The 20,761-nt window shown below is 43.9% G+C and overlaps 2 protein-coding genes across 12 annotated transcripts in view; both read right to left on the reverse strand.

Annotated features, from left to right (window-relative positions):
- fam13b (family with sequence similarity 13 member B) overlaps positions 1-11,376 on the reverse strand; it is a 43,996-nt gene extending 32,620 nt beyond the window's left edge. For 4 of the 10 annotated variants that reach the window (XM_078101714.1, XM_078101712.1, XM_040175643.2 and 1 more), the window contains exons 1-3: positions 10,856-11,376; positions 1,609-1,756; positions 197-406 (exon numbers count right to left, since the gene is read on the reverse strand). In XM_078101714.1, coding sequence (XP_077957840.1) covers positions 197-362 — 166 coding nt within the window. In that variant the 5' untranslated portion in view covers positions 363-406; positions 1,609-1,756; positions 10,856-11,376. Of the gene's footprint in view, positions 1-196; positions 407-1,608; positions 1,757-4,730; positions 4,903-10,855 lie in introns of those variants that run through there. The other 6 variants (XM_078101716.1, XM_078101710.1, XM_078101709.1 and 3 more) reach the window with 2 other exon arrangements.
- A 146-nt stretch (positions 11,377-11,522) lies between these two features.
- On the reverse strand, positions 11,523-20,181 carry cxcl14 (chemokine (C-X-C motif) ligand 14). Of its 2 annotated transcripts, XM_040175656.2 has the most exons (5): positions 19,967-20,181; positions 19,791-19,856; positions 18,299-18,404; positions 14,536-14,649; positions 11,523-13,777 (listed from the first exon to the last, which is right to left on the reverse strand). In XM_040175656.2, exons 2-5 carry the CDS (start codon positions 19,852-19,854, stop codon positions 13,762-13,764), a joined length of 300 nt encoding a protein of 99 aa, XP_040031590.2. In that variant the 5' UTR covers positions 19,855-19,856; positions 19,967-20,181; the 3' UTR covers positions 11,523-13,761. The 2 variants fall into 2 exon arrangements, with proteins under 2 accessions (XP_040031590.2, XP_040031588.2); XM_040175654.2 differs by having other exon boundaries at positions 19,791-20,110.
- Positions 20,182-20,761: the final 580 nt, after the last annotated feature.

Consider the following 20,761-nt stretch of genomic DNA (forward strand, 5'->3'; position numbering starts at 1 on the left):
TGAAATTGCATTAGTGTCATCAGCATTGGTTAATATTTTAGACTAGTTAATATTAATTTAATTAAAACGATTCCCATGCAAGTCATAAAAAAGAAACAAAAAAATAGCTTGATAATTATTGATTGATAATGAGGCATAACTTTGTGTGTGTGTGTGTGTGTGTGTGTGTGTGTGTGTGCGCACGTCCGTCACTCACCATGCTCCTCGATGTAGTCGACAATGTGCTTCACGAGTGCAGGAACCTCGTGGCCACTGATGGCGTGCGTGCGTGTCACCTCCTCCAAAGGAACGCCAAAAACACGCGTGGTGCTGGCTGAGCTCCCGCCCTCATTGCCTGGCAACGGAGACACGCTCTTCCTCATGGCCGCCTCCTCCTCCTCACGACAGCCCCGCCAAGACCTCACGTCTTTAGGAGGGAGGGGGGATTAAGACAAAACGTCAGAACATGTGATTCACAAAACTAAAGGCTTAATTTAATTTTAATTTCACGTTTTAGCTAAATGACTCCCTGCATTTGAGGAACTGTGGCGGTAAAGTAAAGTAACTGAGAGCTGCTGTTGCTGTCGGATAGGTATAATGTCACACGCCATGTCCTGTATTCAGGGGAATTACAAATATTTACTCCCAAAGAGGATGTTTCAAAGTAAATGAACACAGTTCCATGTGGGTGAAAGTCAGTGGTGTTCACACTGTGTTGGTTATGTAATCGTTTGGAGGTCATTATTTAAATTAGATTCCCGTCCCTGCAGCATTTGGCATCATGAAAGAGTCCTTAGTTACCATGCAAAGGCAGACGACGGGATGGAAATCTATGCAAAGCCAGCAAGAATCTGCAAAAACTATTTGTGCTCAAAGTTGGACTTTTTTTTATTGACAGATTATTAAAAGTATAGACAACAAATTTCATTATCGATTATCGATTGTTGTCACTCAATGAGTTGCGGAGATGTTATCATGTATATATTTTGTGCTTTGTCCCATTGTGTACTTGTTTTTGCCATTTTAAATTCATCTCATAGCACCTGGTTATTTTTTTGCTGTATTTAGATGTGGTTCATTTATATACTTAACTTGCACTACAATGTAATAATTTATTGAATAAGCTTCAAGTGAACATGGGGGTGTGTTTGTGAGTGTGTCTTGAGTGTGAGAGTTTGTGAGTGTGTGCGTCTGTGAGTGTAGAGAACCAGTTCTGACCTTAAAACAAAATCCTATTAAACTTTCCGATTTGTATTTTTCTTTATTTTTTATAAATTATTATTATGTTCAAGGAGCAACCTGGACTTCCATGGTCTTTTGCCATGTGAATTTGCAGCTCTGTGGAAGAATAAAGGTTTGAAAATGAAAAGATTTTTTTAATGCAGTTTTTTAATCCAATTCATTGATTAATCGAAAAAATAAATCGACCGATTAATCGATTATCAAGATAATTGTTAGTTGCAGCCCTAGTGAAGATGTGCTGATCTTGTGCTGATGCATTATAACAGAATGTTTTATATATTTATATACAACAAAAGAAACGATGAGTCAGATAGTGAAGTATTCCCCGACTGCCCAAAGAAAATCCAACTATTGCGTGTGCGTGTGTGCGTGTGTGTGTGAACTCACCGTGAAGCAGTGAAAGTGTGTCCGGTCTTCTCTTGCCTTAGCCAGTGAACCACCAAACCATCTATGGCTGCTTCAGGTTGTGGCAGAAGATGAGCCGGTAGTTCCTCATTGACGGACCGCTAATCCCTCTTGCAGGATTTCCTTCTAGCTACAGAGAGAGAGACAGAAAGACAGAGAGAGACACAGAAAGACAGAGAGAGAGACAGACAGACAGAGAGAGACACAGACAGACAGAGAGACACACGGAAGAAAAGCCAGGAATGAGAGATAATGACAGAAGGAAAAGGCAGAAAAGAAAGGGTGGAGAAAAAGATGGAACTTGTTGAGTAACAATCCTTGGTACGTTCACAAACAGATGAATGGCTACTTTCTATACTGAGGTCAGGTCGTTTGTTTTCTCCAAAACAAGGAGAGACGCAGAATACATCTGCAGAGTATCACCCAGATCTCAACGCCTCTGCACAACAATACGAACGAACATGTTTACATCAGGTCCCCTGTCCTTCTCATTTAGACTTTTGGGTTTGTTTCTCCTCGTTTTGTTTTCCATCCATTTCCAGTTCTCTTTCTCCTTCCTCTTTAATCGCATCGTCCCTCCGTGAGGCCCGACGTCGTGTCGTGCGGGAGTCACAGCACACGGTGATTAAAGCGACACCGGTTAGCGAGCCGTGCCGGTGTGTCCTGCGTGTCCACACATGTCCGTACACGCCCGAGGAAATGTGAGGAAACTGCCACTTTGGATCCGTGTACCTCGGCTGAGCACCTGTTGGTTGCTGTCACTTGCTGCAAGAGTGTGTGTGCAAGATGTGCGTATCTTATGAGGTGTCATTTTGAATTCACAGCATATTGATGTTTGAGGGATTGTCTGCACGCGGCTCACAATGTGGCAGCTAAGAGTGCAAATGCTGCAAAATGTTTCACTGGATGTACAAGGCCCACGCTTTTCTCTCACAATGGGTTTCATGCTTCAGAAAATACTCCTCGATATCTTTACATAGAGATCAGTTGTTTTCCGCTATATTGATGGTATTTTTCTAACTTAAAGATAAATGCGTGTGTTGAGAATATATGCCAGATGGGATTAAAGGGTATATGAGTGTGTCTGACTCAGCCGGTCTTTTTGAAAACACACACATTTCAGCCTTCGAGAGAGTCAGAAAGACAGAAATATTCAGAAGATGGGGGAAGGGAAATGTGAAAGAGAAAGTGTATGGGCGTCATCTTAACATCTGTGTATACAGTAGTCGTCAGAGAGACATCTGTAAAAGGTCCAATTGATGCCAGCTATCAATAAAATCAATACATGAAATGATTGGGTTTCATGCTCCGTGCCATCAGACGGCTTACAGCGGTTTGACATTCAAATCTTCGTGGCAGAAATGTGATTATTCTAATTAAAACAAAACCAGCAGAGTTAAATGAACGGCTTTCAAAAGGACCAAGGATAAAAAATAATAAAAATATAAAATCTTGTGCCATGTTGTGAAAGCGATAATCTTTGTCTGAGCAATGCTCCAAATATTTGAGCCAAATCATAAATCATTTACCTTTTATTCAGTCTAACATTTTGGTCAATACGAAAATGACTGTTTGGTTAATAAACAACCTAAATCTTTGTCATGACCCTTGAAGTACACGTCCCATTACTGCCGCTGGTGAGACATATAGGTGCTGTTCATCGAGCCCTTTTTGTAACACATTTGGGAACATTCCAAGCAGAAGTACAAGGTTACTTCTGAACAGCCTGTATTTCTGCGACGCATGGCTCCATATGGAAGTGAAACCTCAGCCACAAGAAATAATACAAAAGAAGAAACATTGCTTTCCCTTTTCTCGCGCCCCGAGGTGCCTGAAGAGCGAGCAGCTCGTTTGGGTGCACCCATTAGCGTGCGCTTCCCTTTTCTGGTAGAAACTGGCCCCTTCTGCAACTCGGCCGATAGGTTTGATGACTCACGTGACGCCAGAGGAAGCTTCTGCTCAACGCCAACGCTCCTCGCTTCACATCGAGCAACACGTGTCCCTCACCTGCGGGAACCTGGCGCAGGGGTCGTCGTGGCGCAGGGGTTAGAGAAGGTGTGCTGGGAAGCACAAGGTTGGTGGTTCGATTCCAGGCTGCCCCTTGTTCCATGTTGAAGTGTCCCTGAGCAAGACACCTAACCCCTAATTGCTCCCCGGGCAAAAATGTGAAAAAAGCCATGGGTTTAAAGTGTAATGTAAGTCGCTTTGGATAAAAGCGTCTGCTAAATGACCTGTAATGTAATGTAATGTAATGTAATGTAACCTCCCGCTGATGTGGGGGATTTTGTTTTTCCTCTTCTTCCCCTGCAACTCATCTATCTAAGGATGAATACAGCGGCCTCTTTCCAGGGGATACCTGTGAAGTGTCATGATTGACACGCTTCTCACTCGACCCTGAAACATGAAGAACGTTTCTTGTTCTTGTGTTCTCGTTACGTAAGGTTATTAGACGGGTCTTACCCGCTTGCACATATAGATTGTGGAGTCATCTGAAGAGATCCTCCAGCCCCTTTTTACCCACAAAACCTTACATCACATTACATTACAGGTCATTTAGCAGACGCTTTTATCCAAAGCGACTTACATTACACTTTTAAACCCATGGCTTTTTCACATTTTTGCCCGGGGAGCAATTAGGGGTCAGGTGTCTTGCTCAGGGAAAACAAAGTGCACTGGACTAGGGCATGAATCCTGTCAACGAATATTCTATATTTGAATAGTTGTTAAAGCGAGCGAGCTGCGGTCTTGGCCGTACTTATTTTTTGTGTAGGTAATATGTTGTTAAATATGTTTAAACTTAAAATAAATTACCTATACAAGTGGTTATGTCTCGTTGTATTAATTTGTCCTGTTACGGACGTGTCTAATGCGCAACCAGATATTACAATATCGGTGTTTTTTTAAAGCGAATATTCGAACATCATTTTGGAGCAATTTTGACAGCCCTACCCTGGACCTCTTCAAAAGCTAGAGAAGTAAATCAGACTGAAAATATTCTATTGGGTCAGAGCCCGTACTACTGAACGCAAAAGAAGAACCACAAACCACATAATGTTGTGGTAAAGTGAAACCTGTTCCATAACTTCTGATGAATAGCACAGTACCTTTTAAGCCGGGATGGTCCTGAGACACATGAGGACAATGACACTCACAGGTTACGGACCAGCCTGCTGTGAAAACGGACCCTAAAAAGGACTTTGGCGAGTCACGGAACGGTCGAGAGAAGCTGTCTGTCTGTGGCCTTAATCCCGGGTATCCTGCTCGACAATGAGGCCCATTGTTAGGGGGGGAATCGGAGACAGTTAAGGCGGTGCACTGAGAGAGAAAGAGAAAGTAAAGTGAGAAAGATTGGAGAGAAGTAGAGAAACCTTTGATTTGATCAGTCGCATGGAAACTTTCCAGAGTTGTAAAATCCCCCCTCATATGTTACTACAAAGTGCCTCAAAGGTCACTGGCATCCTAATCAAAGCTTGTTGTCTCACTGGAACCTTTTTATTTTGTGGTGAGAAGTGAGAAGACCTCTTTTTGCAAACAAGTGAGTTTGCTTTCATATCAAAACGCTTCTGACCTCTGACCTCCTTCTGGGCTCAACAACCAGGGAGCGCCTGGAGGTGTGGTATGTGAGTCTCGGCCTCCGTGTTGGCTTGTTGGGTCTATCATTCACGCAGACGTCCCGTGACCCTGACACCTCACTGTACTTCCTCCTAGTCACCTTCCACATGCAAACCAGTACACACCTTAAAGAAGAGGAAATGAATCCTTCAACCACTGAACACATGGAATGAAAACACATGTAAAAGTATATACATGTATACACATTTCCTCATGTGACCGACAGACTAGCTACACAAATTAAGAGTCTTAGTTCTTTCTCCTTGAATTAAAAGGATCTTCAGCAAAGTGACCCAGCAGGATTCATGTGTTGTGTCTCTGAGTGTTGGAGAAGGTCGTCTTACATTTGGGCAGATAATGAGTTATTTAAATAAAATGAGCGAGAGTAACATTCTGTCCTAATTGTTAAATTAAACATTAAACTTTCTAACCAACCCGGTGGTCCCACTCGTGCTGATCGAAGAAGCCGAGTAATAAGTTTAATTATGACCTGCTGAAAACCGCGTCGCTGTTTTATCATCAAGCGTTCAGAAAATCACACAAACACACACACCCACTTAGGTTAGTAACCTTATTATCTTATGTCTCTTATTCACATCTTCAATATTCAGATCTGAGAGCCAATGCGAAGGTCCGCATGCACGTTCTCCAAAAAGACAGATGAAAGGGGAAAATTGGAGAAAGAGAAGAAGCAGCGTTATGGGGGAATAAAAGAGCTGCAGAAAGAGGAAGATCGGAGGTTAGAAAAATAAATAAAAGAGTAAGCGAGGTCTTGACACTTTTGGCTGTGACTCTGGTGGTTGATCGGTGTTTATTCACCATAAAGTGTTTCAGTGTGACGTGAACCACAGCGGACCCACAGCCACTGAGAAAATGACACCGATCTTGTATGATTTAGTATCGACCAAGATCACCTCACTCGCTTGATGGGAAGTTCCAGACTGCTGCTCTCTGACATAAACAGTCCCTCTTCCTGTTGTCTTTACGCGGCGACACGCCCGACAGCTCTGTGAAAGCAGCGGCGGCGCGATGAGGAAGCGAGGCCGCGGCGAATCAACGAGGAAATCCCGAGCCGGTTGTTAAATGTCGTTGAATGAACAGTCTTCGCTCTATTATCCTCAGGATTGAATGGGACTCAATTACCGCGCGTCCTGTCAGATCCATCTGTGCCTGTGTGCAAATAACGCATCCAAACACCAGCTGCGAGCGCGTGCTGTCGAACGGGAAGACAGAGGCGCTTTCACGCGGCGGCCGAGCCAACTGACAACAGGAAGTGATGTGTGATCGGCTCGGTGTATTCTTCTTAACAACGTGCTGCTCGTTTGCATGAGCTCTGCACCATATTTCAATATGTTGGTGCAGAGCTCATGCACATTTAGTTGAAACGTGCAACATCTTCCTAAATTAAATGAAAGTAAGGTTATCTTCCTTATCTGTACTTTTTTGGGGGGTCTTGTTGTTAAGTGCAGCAGGTTGCTAGGCAACGGGAGCAGCGGAGGTAAAGCTGATGACGCAAGCAGCGAGCCCCCCCCCCCCCGTAGACCAGACCGCCCCGGTTCACAGGGCGCTCGCTTCAGCCTACGCGGTTGTTGGAGGACCCGTCCGGGTCTACAAAGGCTGGAGGCTACAAGGATGCAGCCTAGCGACCTGGAGGCGTCTCAAGCTTATGAAAGCTGTAGAAGTATGTGAGGCAGGGTCACGTGACGGACACACAGTGGATTCTTGGGTTGAGGACGTCCTAGTTAGACTTCCTCCTCTCACTTACGAGCCGACAAACGGAAACAAACATGTTTGTATTTAGGAAACTTTTAAAAGGTAGAAATTTGGCGCAAAAAAACCTTTACACCTTCGTGTTGATGTTTGCAGTGGAAATAATTTTGTGTTTAATTCATCTCGAGCAGTGGTCTAAATTTGTACATTTGATATAAATCTGATGGGGAAGTGAAAACATTGAAAACCAGAACATTTCTTTCTCCATTTCCTTGAACGTTACAGGTTGGAAGTGTAGAGCAAAGTAAATATAGCGGATTAGTGAATATAATCCAATATTTGAATTTGTAGACTGAGAGAGGAATCATAATTTGGAATCCTAAATTCCTTCAAAAGTTGATTTAAGAACTTAAATAGAGCAGAGTCTATTAAATATATATTTACACAGAACCAGAAAATGAAATTGGTCAACAAATCGCTTCTGTCCAATATAATGATGAGTATTTGTGATAAAATACATAAATGTGTGGGGAGATATTTTGGTCTTGGATCTTCCAATTGAACTTTATCGTTCAAATATCTTTGAGGGGAAAACCACAGGCTGGATCCAATGCAAACCTCCACCAAGCAGGGGAGGGCATGGCGGCTTTGCAGATGTAGGCTACGGCGTCTTGCAGTCATGTGACTTGTGACCTCTCCCTCTGCTCGACACATTCAGCAGATGCTGTACATTTACACTGGTGCCCTTAAAGCAGATTACTTCTGCCCACCCAGCCGCTCAGCACAGGATCAGGGTTCTGCTTCCCAAGCCTTTGTTTAAGAAAGAATATTGCACAAAACTACAAGAAGGATAAAGATTATGCGCTTCTGTCCGATGTTTAAAGTAAAATGTAGAGTTTGTCTCACCAAATCCCCTCTCATTACCTTCTGACAAAGAGGAGATTAGATTCTTAAAAACAATTCATAGATAAAATGAGCAGATGGTGACATCTGTTTTGGGTAATAAAGTGAACATAATAACTCGCAAATCGAGATCTTCTTCAATTGAGAATCCCGTAAAGCCAAGATTTCCCAAAAGCAGTCTTACTCAGTGATTATTAAAGGGAACAAACGTAGTTACACATCTCTTAAATCTGACCCTCACCTGGCTTCACAACATCAGTGATAAATGTGCCAGTTCTTCAGATGAACTGGTCAATGAAGTGAAATGAACCCAACACCGTTGAGAGGATGTATTCCAGTACTTGTAAGGACTCCAGGCCGGGGTGGGGCAGTGGAGCGTCCTTGTGGGGCTGATGTTGTTTGGGAAAGCTCACATGAATGCAGCACTGTTCTTTACGGAGACGCCTTTGTTGTTTCAGCTGCCTAATGGACTCATTCCATTTACGCGATCTTTGGGCCGGTCGGAGCCACGTTGCAGGGAACTGCTTCGGGCCCCTTTTGCTTTAACGTACACCAGAACACGAGGCTCCAAGGCTTCTTGATATGTGATGAGATATCTCTTTTCCTTCGTCTCTGTACTTCTATCTAATTCCACTGCTTTGATTAGTCCTCGACATTTTAGTCATCCCATTATTGTGTTCATTGTATCTGAATGGTAAAAAAAAGTTAATTGCATTTTGAAACAATAGGCTATTTCCGTAGAGGTGTGAACACATGCAGACAGATTAAATCTGGCAAATGTCTGGCGGTGCGGGTGAAGCTGTAAAAGAGGGATTTGGATCACACTTGGTTAAGCTTGGTCCTGGTTCACGCAGCCTGCAACTGCCACTCGCTGACCTGGCAACAAGCATCCCACACTGCAGGCAGCTGTGTGGTTATGACACTGCTGTGTGTGTGTGTGTGTTCCGTACAAAAACTATGGGTAGGCTTACGCACAGAGTCCTATCTCACACGGCAGGAGGGTGGAGAGTTTTGACACCGTTGGTATGCGCATACGTGACACCCATCAGATAAAAGGCTGCAGGTTCAACTACAGTACACCTAATGAGAATTAATGCTAATCCTAGCACATGCACACAGAGTTCCCAGTGCAAAACACCTAACTGCACATTGAATCATTAGTCAGCCAGTGACTGGATCAGATTTTATCATCAGTCGGTATTTTTATCCCAAATACTGAATATCCTTAGAGGTTGTTTAGTCCCACTAAGAACTCCCACCATGAATCTGAAGTGTCTATACTTTTCCCAGATATAAGGACCTACGAAAGTAAGACGCTCCTAATGATTAAGTCACATTAATTAATAATAAACCAAATTCAGCTAAAGCACTTTGATACCACAGCCCTGCAGTTAATTCTCCCTTTATGAACTTTACGTCAGTAGAGCCGCTGGAGTGTACCAAATATATATCAGCACAACAAAATGCTTAGAAATACGTCTCAGAATAGCACAGTTCTATAACCTCACAAAAACGACCATAAACCTCTTCAACAACAACAACGAAGCGGACATTATCAGCCACATGAAGGGAGAACTCATTGCGGGACTGTCGCTCTAGTTGAGCTCAGTGTTTTAATCCATCAATCCAGCGTACATTACAGCAGCTGACTCACATTTTCCAGCATCAGCATCCCTGCGAAGCTGACCTCTACTCCAGTCTTTAGACATATCCACTGTCTCTTACGCAACAACCCAGTGTTGTTCAGGTTAAACTTTACCGAGACATAGGAGCGCTTTTCCATAAGATAAGACCATTGATCGAGAGTATCCCGCAAAATAGCATCAGATTAAATTCAAGTTGTTATACAGAGTGCCAATTAGTTACCCAGGTAAACAAACGGCGTAATGTGACAGAGATGAATTAACTAATAAGGGGAAGCTGCTGCACTATAATCAGCAGCTATTTATAGTGCATTAATAACTTCCTCAAGGTCATTCTTAATTGTAGTTGTTTTCCATGCTTGCTATTACTTCAACTCGTTAAAAAAAAGTATGTCTTTGAAGGGGTGGGACAAATAAGAAAAACAAAGGCTTTTGTTTCAATCAGTTTACTACATGCAATATAAATAAAGATATTTATTACTCCACGATTCATCATCATTAGATTTTAGGATATACGGTGGACTGCAACTAAGTAGCAAGTACTTGAATTATTTGCAACGTTGCAAACCAACTATATAAAATAGTCACGTATCTTCGTGCGCGTGGAGAGAAATGTTTCACGTGCGTGTTCATACGTTTGTAACACGTACTCGTGCATATATTCCGCTGTATCCGTCCCGATGGCTGTGCAAAGGATTTGAAATCACAAAAATCACAAATCAATAATTAATTACACAAACAAATCCATTAACCAGGGAAGGCGAAGGCTGCGCCACAAAACACCAGAACGGTTCAGCACAGCTCGAGGTGACCCGGAGCGGGTCTCACACTTGTCACTAGGCAAGCGCACCACCTCACACCTACAGTGCAGGTCCATAGGACCAACGGAAGGGAAACCGGAGGACTTGTTCCGTTGTGTTTGTGTGGTTTGAAACCCCCTCAATGACATGAACATTTACACCGGACCGCCAAACCCCCCCCCCCCCCGCCCGTGTGTGTGTCTGCGGAGCAGCCGCGGATGTGATGGAACTGCCCCGCGGCTAGCAGCTAGCCGTTAGCTCCCGATGAACACAAACGAACCAACAAACCGCGAAGACAGCCGGCGCGCACCTCGACATCGGCCTCTAAACGGAGACGCGGCCGCGGCGGGTGTGCCCGCGGACTACACGGAAGCCATTGTTCACGGATAAAAGCAACAACGACAACAAAAAACAGACAACGCAGAGCGGAAGACGCGGCTAGCTTTAGCCGGCTAGCACTTAGCCGAGAAGATGCTGAGCGGACGGCGATATTAGCAGAGCGAGCTAATGGTCGCCCGTGGGGGGGGGGGGGGGAGGGGGGAGGGGGGGGGGGTACCTTACCGGGTCAAAGCTAACAGCGACGGGCAGCAAGATGCATCAACGTCTGGATCTTCTGCTGGAGGCGACGTCCGGAGAGATGGAACTTGGGAGAGATCACAGCAGACGGAGCAGAGATGTCGTCGGGAACATAGCAAAGGCACTCGAGATTAATGTGGTTCCTGCTTTTTTGTTGCTCGGACTGGCTCTGATGCCCGTTGGCAGGTCGTTGCTTAGCGAGTCTCTCTCTCTCTCTCGCTCTCTCTCTCGCTCTCTCGCACACACGCGCACACACCCTCAAGGGACGAACCTGCCAAATACAAGCCCCGCCTCTCTAACTCCGAACACAGCGGGAGACAGCTGGCAGATAGTGACCCCGCCTAGCGGACAGTCCGGGACAACTAATCTAACGAACACCGCCAGAGAAAAATGTCTTCTAATATGCGGGATTTTTAATATCACTTAATATGTCACAGATTATTTAGAGTTACTGTATCTTATCATTCAAGGAGCTTTGCACGATTATCTCTCTTTTCTTTTACCTTAAATGTTTTACCTTTTACTGTATCACTTATGCGCATTAAAACGTTTAACCATCACATGCATTATGTATTATTTGGGTTAAGATAAGAAACCATGGCAAGATTCACAATTTACGGGCAATACTGGAAAGAAACAATACATAAAAATACAATACAATCCAATAATATTTATTAAAGTACTCAACAGTCTTTTACCCACAAACATTTTATATATTTGTTGTAGTTGTACATGGTATGTCAGTAAAACGTTGATCTTTATTCTTAGATTTTAATCTTATACATATAAGTCAAATTCCTCTATGTGTAACATATGCAGCAATAAATGGCTTCTGATTTGAAACAACCGACATATCTACTGACATGGCCTTTATAAAGCGCTCCCCAGGAAACCATATATTACTTATATATCTTTAACATATACTTATGTTATTTAGTAGTTTTCTGTATACACAAGTACAATTTGTGTCCAAACCCCAAAGCGCTGAAATATTCAAATTACAGCTGACCGTGTTGTTCAGTCTTTTATTTCTTCCCTTTATTACCACACGGCCTGGTTTGAATCAGCGGGTCTGCACTGCCACCTGGTGAACAACTTGTCTCACCTCATCTTCCTCTTTGCACATCTGCTCAGCATCGTTTCTCCTCCGTTTCAGTTTCCATATTTAAATCATCAATCAGATGCCAACACGAGCTGCTCTATAGACACTTTATTGCCGTGTTTGTTGTTTTACACTCAAAGGAATGTTTAGCTGTGTGTTTGACGAGCCGTTCCCAACATTCACCCTCAAAATATTTGTTACCAAACCAAGATTTAAATAGCGAAAAAACAACGACTATAATGAAGTAATGCAATATACATAATGCTGTAGTCTTAAGATGAATGCGTTCTTACTAACACATGGGCTATACTGGTTCATTTACAAAAGGCTGCTTTATGTATGTTGATATTTAAGATATAAAACAATAGTAATACACATTCTTTAAAGGTAAAGATAACGTGGTGATGTTGCATATATGCAGATGTAGTTGTGAGTGAACTACATCTGTTTTGTTGCAAAACAAACACCCAACAGTCATTATTACCAAGTTCATCCACAGCATATCGAATAATTGTACAGTTATTGTTGAAGAGATGAACATGAGGAGAGATACGATCGTAAGAGCAGACTAACATCACCATAAATACCATAATATTCTCAGTTTTTGTTATTGTCAATGAAGGAAAAGAAAAACAGCAACAATGAATCCATCCAATAACGAGTATTTTACGTATCCAATGCCTGATATTTCTTTGAAAATGTCAGCGGTTACTCCTGAATAGTTTCATATGAATGTACGTCTTCAACGCGAACGGATGTTCCTCAGACCTAATTGATTCCCATGGGATATTTGTACACGTTAACAAAATCAAAGACTACCTCCAGCCTCATCCTTTCGTTATATGTAGCTCTATACGCTGGTCATGTGGGCAGTTTGCATGACGTATTGCTTCATTACACATTTATTTTAAGATGGATTTAGATTGTCTTTTTTCATGTAAAATACAGACAGTCTTGATTTCTTAGTTTATTTAAATTTAGAGTTTTTCAAATGAACTCCGAAGGTCAAAATCTACTCTAAATGAACTATTTGCATTCTTTAATATCTACTTAAACTACTCTGACTGTTAATGGGACAATATTTTACTAAACTGATGACGCCGAGTACTGTTTGTTTGACACACATGACTACCATGGACATAGTAATCACACACACACACACACACACTTCTCGCCCTGACTGAACAACAGTGACTTCTGTATTATACGTCACCGCACACTGAAAACCTAGAGTCTGATTTATTGAGGATCTTTATCGCTGCATCTGGAGAGAGCAGCTCCTAAATGTTGGTCCAAATATCTGATGTGTCGCGATGAATACACACCATCGAAAGTCTTAACACCTGAAACACCCACACTGTATTTAACCTTTTGAGACAGGAAGCCTCGCCCGTCTCTTCACATTGACACGGTCTTGACTTTGAAAAGAGGCCTAAAAGCGAAAGAGAAGTTTCTTTAAGTAAGAACTGAACGAATCGAGTGTGTGAACACGGATGGCGGCCGCTCGTCCACTATTTGACTTTATTACTACGGTTGTAAAGACGGGAGTGGTGAGTGACTAACTATACATATACATATATATATATATATATATATATATATATATATATATATATATATCTATGTATATATAGCAACTAAAGACGCTCGACAGATCTCGGAAGAGGGCAACAAGTACAGGTTGATAGCAGAAAACATCTTGTACTTTGCAACAAAAACCAACAGTCCGGGTGGATTTGATGTCTTCTTTTCTTTCTCCTGCCTCACTTGATCCACGTGTGCGGAGGTTTCAGGCTTCATACACCCTGAGGAGGAAACAAAATGAGACTTAATCTCTTTTTGGGCTCTCCTTTAGGTCTTGTGTTCCACTTGTTGGCCTCGTGGTTATAAGTGAAGGACACTGAATCGCCCCTGAAACCCACGCGGCCCCTCTGCAAATGTTATTCTGTCCTCGTTTTCTGTGGCTGACCCCGACCTCTGACCTCACCACGAGAGGAGGCCTTCCAACAAAACCAGTCAATAAAGTTTCCCAGAGTAACGCCTGTGACAGCAGAGAGCGTCACGCGGATCTAATGGCATCGATCACGGTGCGTCCGGCATCACGCGACCTCCGTGTGTGAACGTTAGCATGATGCTACCTGCCAACATTTAAGTTGTTCTTCTTGTGAAGAACATAAATCCAATAGTTATTCTCCCTTTTGCTGTTTTTCGTCTCGATCAACCCCGGGAAGATACGTTGGACTCTTTAGAATCTAAAGCGGAGCATTTATCACCTGGAGTGTAGGTGATAAACGCTCACCAGCCAGCTGCTCAACAGAAAGAGAAAGCTGCACAACACACCGTCATTTCATCCGTCGGAAACAACGATAATTATTGTCGTCATAGTCACTTGTAACTGCATGCTGACAACAACACTATAAGAATGTTTGTTCCACTAAGACGCTCAAGGACACTTTAGTCTTCGGCTTCAGAAGTCTGAAATGTGTTCCCTTGTCACTGCGGCCTCAGCCTTCGAGGCGATGCATCGCTCCCCCGAAACCGGAACGATTCAACAATTTGTTACCTGTGCTTATCCTTCCAAATGCGGAACCATTTGACCAGGTTCTTGGTGCTCTGCAGTTTGGGATGGAGACAATACTCCTGCCCTTTGAACCGAGCCACGTTCTCCATCGTCACACTGGGAGGGCGAGCAAAGAGGGAGAGACAGGAAATCCAACAACAATAATGTTAATATCAAATCATAAGAACACAAACTCATTCATAATCTTAACACAGTTCATTCAACACAAATAATTTGGTTCCAAAAAAGAGTTGTTGGGTTGCAAATACACTATTGTTACTGTAACTATTGACTTCTGTTATCCTTAACAGCTTGGTTGAGTTCTACGGGAGCCGAGTTAAGTCAATGTTGTTTGGTACGAATTACAATGGAGTGAAAACACTGATTGTGGGGTATTTAAAAGCGCCTGAAAGGCAGCTTGAGTGGTTTAAATTCACTTCAACAACGTCCATTTGGCACTGGAGTAATATCATGGAGCTGCCTCTCACTGAATCGAGCGGCCGCTCTCTAACCTCCGGCTCAAGGCAGCGGTACAGACAGCCTGCCTGCATGTGGCGCATTCAGGCCAAACAAGGGAGCGCTGGGAAAAAACACCCAGCATGCCATGGGGGCCTCTGCGTCCCTGACACGCTCAAAGGCTCGCCGAAGCATGAATGCTAAATGAGTTGACTGGGAGAGAAAAGACTCGGGTCTCAATAAAAAAGACGCTGCATTCAGTAGTTATAAAGATTTAGGTCAAAGAGGTTTGCATCTGCTTTCCTGCTCATTCAGTCGGCACTTTGTTTGGCCGCGGAGAGGCAGATGTCCGCGTTGTGTTACGGGAGAACTGAGCTGCTTTGAGAGCACATGACTCATGAGCGGAGCTTCATTGTCATCCGCCTGGCTGAAGGGCAGCAACATGTTCTTCTTCACCGGTAACCTTAAGTGCGTTGGACGTGTCACCGTTTCCCATGACACAATGTGACTCCTAAATGAATTATTCTGCATACTTAACAGCCCTTTTGCAGATAATGCCGGTGTACTTTTACTTTGTCAACATCTCGAATGCACGACTTTAACTAGTTTTTATTGTGTGTTGTCATTACTTTTAGAGAAACCAGAGGCGGAGGGCACCAACAAGACAAGTAGTGAGTGAGGAACGGAAAGAGGGTGCGAAGGGATATGAAAGAGATCGAGTAGGGAAAGAAGTCCTGAATTGAACAGAAAATGGGGAGAGAAAAGAGAAAAGGGGGAGAAGGAAAAGAAATAACGAGCCAACGGGGTCATTTTGTGGCTCTGAGCTTTTGTGTGCGCTTTAGAAGCGCTATCCCAGAATGCCAACGGGCCCCACAGAGGCCACAGGGGACTCTGCTCATTTCTCTCCGACCCTCCTGGTTTCTGTGGCTTTCCGGAGCCCGCTGAGCATCATTTTTCACTGGGCACCGGCTGCAGGTGGCCCCCAGCTCATGCTAATAGAGCAGGCTTAAACCAGGGCGCACACACACACAAACACACACACACACACACACACACACACAAACAGACCTGGGGCACAGAGCGGACCATTTCTAGCCCTTATTGTTTTTGGGGGGGGTTTGCATTCACTTTATTTAAGCTCATGTTAAGCACATACTCATAGTGCTTCTGTGTGTTTTGCATCCAAACAAAAGTTATTCTAACAAAATTCAACCACTTTGCTTTGATAGTTGCTCAATATCGCACAAACCTTAAAAAATATACTTGTGCCCCATTGGCTCATTTGTTTCCATCAACAATTGGTTTATCTAATGGCTCACAGTAAAAGGTCAAAAATAAAAGAAAAGGGTTTATAGCATGTCCCCAGGGTGACTTATATTCAACGGCCTGAAATCCACAATCCAGAAAAGTAAACACCCTTGATATTCCCATTTCTATTGATTGCTGTAAACATTAATGCGCATCACTAACTTTGTTTAGTATTTGTGCTTTTCTCAGGATCATGGTTCTATCTGGACCCTGTTTCTGCCTCCTGCCGTGGCCCTGCTGACACCTGCTACTGCTATCATCATCATTACTATTATTTTAAATACTGTCATCATAAACCAACATTACTTCTATGTGATGGTGGTGCTATCTGATGGTGGTTCAATCTGATGGTGGTTCAATCTGGTGGTGGTTCTATCTGGTGGTGGTTCTATCTGGCGGTGGTTCTATCTGATGGTGGTTCTATCTGATGGTGGTTCAATCTGGTGGTGGTGCTATCTGGTGGTGGTTCTATGTGATGGTGGTTCTATGTGATGGTGGTGCTATCTGGTGGTGGTTCTATGTGATGGTGGTTCTATGTGATGGTGGTTCTATCTGGTGGTGGTTATATGTGATGGTGGTGCTATCTGGTGGTGGCTTTATGTGATGGTGGTTCTATCTGGTGGTGGTTTTATGTGATGGTGGTTCTATGTGATGGTGGTGCTATCTGGTGGTGGTTCTATGTGATGGTGGTTCTATGTGATGGTGGTTCTATCTGGTGGTGGTTATATGTGATGGTGGTGCTATCTGGTGGTGGCTTTATGTGATGGTGGTTCTATCTGGTGGTGGTTTTATGTGATGGTGGTTCTATCTGGTGGTGGTTCTATCTGATGGTGGTTCTATCTGGTGGTGGTTCTATGTGATGGTGGTTCTATCTGGTGGTGCTTCTATGTGATGGTGGTTCTATCTGGTGGTGCTTCTATCTGGTGGTGGTTCTATCTGGTGGTGGTTCTATCTGGTCTTGGTTCTATGTAATGGTGGTTCTATCTGGTGGTGGTTCTATCTGGTGGTGGTTCTATCTGGTGGTGGTTCTATCTGGTGGTGGTTCTATCTGGTCTTGGTTCTATGTAATGGTGGTTCTATCTGGTGGTGGTTCTATCTGGTGGTGGTTGTCCCTGCAGTGGTCCTGGAATCCATCCAATCTATTGTTGGCTGTTATAGAAATACTGACTTAACACTACAATAAAACTCTGAGTTCCTCAGATATGTTTAACCTGAATAAGATCAACTCCCTGGAGCCAAACGCAATGTCCACATGATGACTTTCTGTGTAAAATGTAAATCTGCCAGCAGGAGGCAGCACAGTTTGTGCCTTGAACACAAGGCGGCCTCCGTGGGGAGGGAAGGGGGGGGCTGACATAACATCCCCCTCCGCCAGCCCTTCATGTCACATCAAACTTCAAATGAATTCCACACGGAACCCACAGCTCGTGTTTCTGGCTACGAATGAAACTTGAAACCCGAGATCATAGTAAAAAAACAGATATGCTACACACTGCCAGCTGTATACCACGTTAGAGTTTTCCCTCCCGGCGCCCCGGGTTACTCTGCGTGGGTTTGGCCCCCTCCAGGAGGAGAGGCCTGGTTATCGTGCTGCATTCCAGAACCGTCAAACTGTAAGTGAAGCAAAGCAGAACTTTTTACGCAAAACGTCTCCGGCTCTCAATACTGTCTGGAAACCTTTGTTCTGGAAAGTTGTGTTTCTGTTCCGCCCACCTGTCCAAATAATAAAGAATTCCTTTGGGGGAGCAGCGGGGGCTTAAATCATCGGTTAGTCATCACACTGTAAATCCTTCAAAGAGCTTTAAGCAAAGTGACAGGATGTTGTGATTATTCCTGTTTGGCTACCAAATATTTTTCTCTTCTCACAGCCGAGGAGTTTGTCTGCGTGTCAAAAAGGTACAAATACTATTTCATCATATTATGACGTGTAGCACAGGTAGAGAGAAGAGGTCGAAGGTCATTGAGGAAAGAAACAATCGAGACTAATGAAAGTCTGACTCACAATATCATCTTCTCGTGGCAGAAGGGATGTTTGGGTTTGATCTCCAGCTTCTGCACGTCCTTGTATCGGATCTTCGGCCCTTTTCTGGTGCACCTGCACTTATAAGCTGTGGAGAGAATCGACACACAGGTGAGTCACACTGACTCCGTCACGCACGACAGCCACAGGCAGCGTTAACCTTTGGTGTAATCTAACTTCAGTGTGCAGGGGAGAAGTGCACTGCAGCATCATCGGACCTGTTCTGTGTCATCTCAGCAGAACTCCGAGCTCGCCTCGCCAACTGTTTGCCTCAGTCCTAAAAAGTTCCGTCACATCACTTGAATAATGAAGGTCACGCGGAACTCTTTTCCCGCCCAACTTGAACTGTGTGCATCGACTCATGTAAATCCCCCCCCCCCCTGGGCCTCGGGAAGCCCCACGGACTGAAAACACCTCTGTGTTCATCTCTGTATCACCTCCTTTGTCTCCCTCCGATGTCTGCATTGATTTACTGTCGCGCAGCGATTTCGGAGCAGCTGCTTGATTGTGTTCAGCTCGGCCCTTTAAAAATATACATTTATATAAAATGTACACAATAAGGTGCAAGAATATTACCAAATTAATAATGGCTCAATGATACGAAACGCTTTCAATCTGCATTGTCGTTACCCTTAAAAATAAAGCAAGTATACTTTTGACGTACATTGTGTAATTGAAAAGGTGTGTAACATGATTTTGTATTTAATCCACACATCTCCTCCAGGTCCAGTCTCGCTTGACAGAGGAAATTAGTCTGCGTCGTATATTTGTGATGGAAGGTGATGACCTGGACGCCCCGAGGTCTCCTTCATCCATCATCATCATCATTATGTGTGTGTGTGTGTGTGCAGAGCAACGGGGGCTTATGGGCGTAAATGGCTTCAGTCTTCAGAAGACGAGGGTCTTCTTCCAAAAGACACTCACCCACAACAAAACATTTCATCCAAAACAGAGGAGGAGATGGACGTGACTTGTGGAGTCATTTATTCCCCTGGTTTTTGCACCAAAGTGTCCTGTAGGACGTGTGGGAACATTTACACAACGTGTGCTTTGCCGTTTGGAGGAGAGAGTTATGCAAGTTGTTGTGGATCCGAACGTGCTCCTCGGAATCTGATTTACATGACAATGTCATTTCATCCCAGTATGATTGTGCCAGTTCCACACTTCAGAGAATAAAGGCTTATTATGAAATCCTATTTTCTCAGTACTAAATCCATGTTTTAGCACAGGGTGGCAACATCACGCTCTTCTTAATATATATAAATATATAAAACGTAGTTATTTTGAGAACAATTACGCAAACACACTTTTCACCCAGCTGTTTTCTCAATCTGTGCTGGAGATTTGTGTTGGCAACAACTTTAAGTGTGAGCATGCACGCATGAAGAAGCGAAGCGCACGTCTCCAGCTGCTGTGTGTTTTCCCATCAACATGAGATCGAGTTCACGGGAACACAAAGAGGGAATAAGTGTACCTTCTGTGCGCAGGACGTACACGGCCACCAGCACCAGAAGCAGCACCGCGGCGCCCCGATGCATGTCTTCACAGCGGGGGGAACAAAAAGAGAGAGAGAGATGCTTTTTAAAAAACAAGCTCCAAAAATAAATCCGAACTTTGGAAAACACGCGGGAGGGAGAAAGAAAAATGAACCAGTGGTTGGAGGTGCAGATCAAATCCACCAGAGCTGCAGAAGATGTGCTTCTCTGCGTTGGAGCCACGATGTGCGCCTCCGTCCGCGCGTCGACAGCTGCTTTGGATGAACCTCCAGTCTCCAAGCTCCTTAAGGTCTCTCTCTCCCCCCCGCTCTCTCTCTCCCTCCCTCCCTCCCTCCCCCTCATTCATATGCACGGCCAGACAGCGAATCAAACACTTGTGGCCTGCAAGAGAAAAGTCGAGAACATGGAAGGGGAGGGAGGGAGTGAAAAACAAAATAATGCACATTTTGTCCGCCAAAGACGATATTGTGGTGACGTCAGTCGGTGCTGTTTCGTGGACCTTGAGATTCTGTCCTTTTCTTTATGATGTTGCTTTTTAATGAACAGTCAACAGCTTCAGTGTCACTGTTCACCATTTCAGTAAATGCATTATTCTTATTATTATGGATGGTAATCCATTCTTAGTACACAAAGGTGTAGATATGCATCTCAAATAACAGATTATGTGTGACGCACCTGTGGGTCACCACCCAGTCTTTGGTAATACTCCTTCTGTATCATATGAACAAGAACGCCATCAGGCTGAACCATTGGCCGGTATAAGACAGCCTTGAGAAGAAGTTCTGAAGTTCTGTGTATAGACACCAGTACAAGCGTGCACATCTGTAAAAACGACCCAATTGTCCCTCCACATGTGCAGTCTGACAAGTGAGCAAATCAACTGTGAATCCCGCTGGAATTCAGCAGCTGGCTTGAAACAGCAACGAGACGTGTTTGAAGGACGTCTTCT

The sequence above is a fragment of the Gasterosteus aculeatus genome, chromosome 4 (genome assembly GCF_964276395.1).
Source record: "Gasterosteus aculeatus chromosome 4, fGasAcu3.hap1.1, whole genome shotgun sequence".
Taxonomy (NCBI): domain Eukaryota; kingdom Metazoa; phylum Chordata; class Actinopteri; order Perciformes; family Gasterosteidae; genus Gasterosteus; species Gasterosteus aculeatus.

Bases quoted from the DNA above. Each gene is read 5' to 3' on its own strand.
- cxcl14 (XM_040175656.2), bottom strand. From the start codon at position 19,854: ATGCATCGGGGCGCCGCGGTGCTGCTTCTGGTGCTGGTGGCCGTGTAC. The intron at 18,405-19,790 runs GTACACTTATTC...TTCTCTCCACAG, and splicing joins GTACGTCCTGCGCACAGAAG to CTTATAAGTGCAGGTGCACC. The intron at 14,650-18,298 runs GTGAGTCAGACT...TCGCCCTCCCAG, and splicing joins TGCCACGAGAAGATGATATT to TGTGACGATGGAGAACGTGG.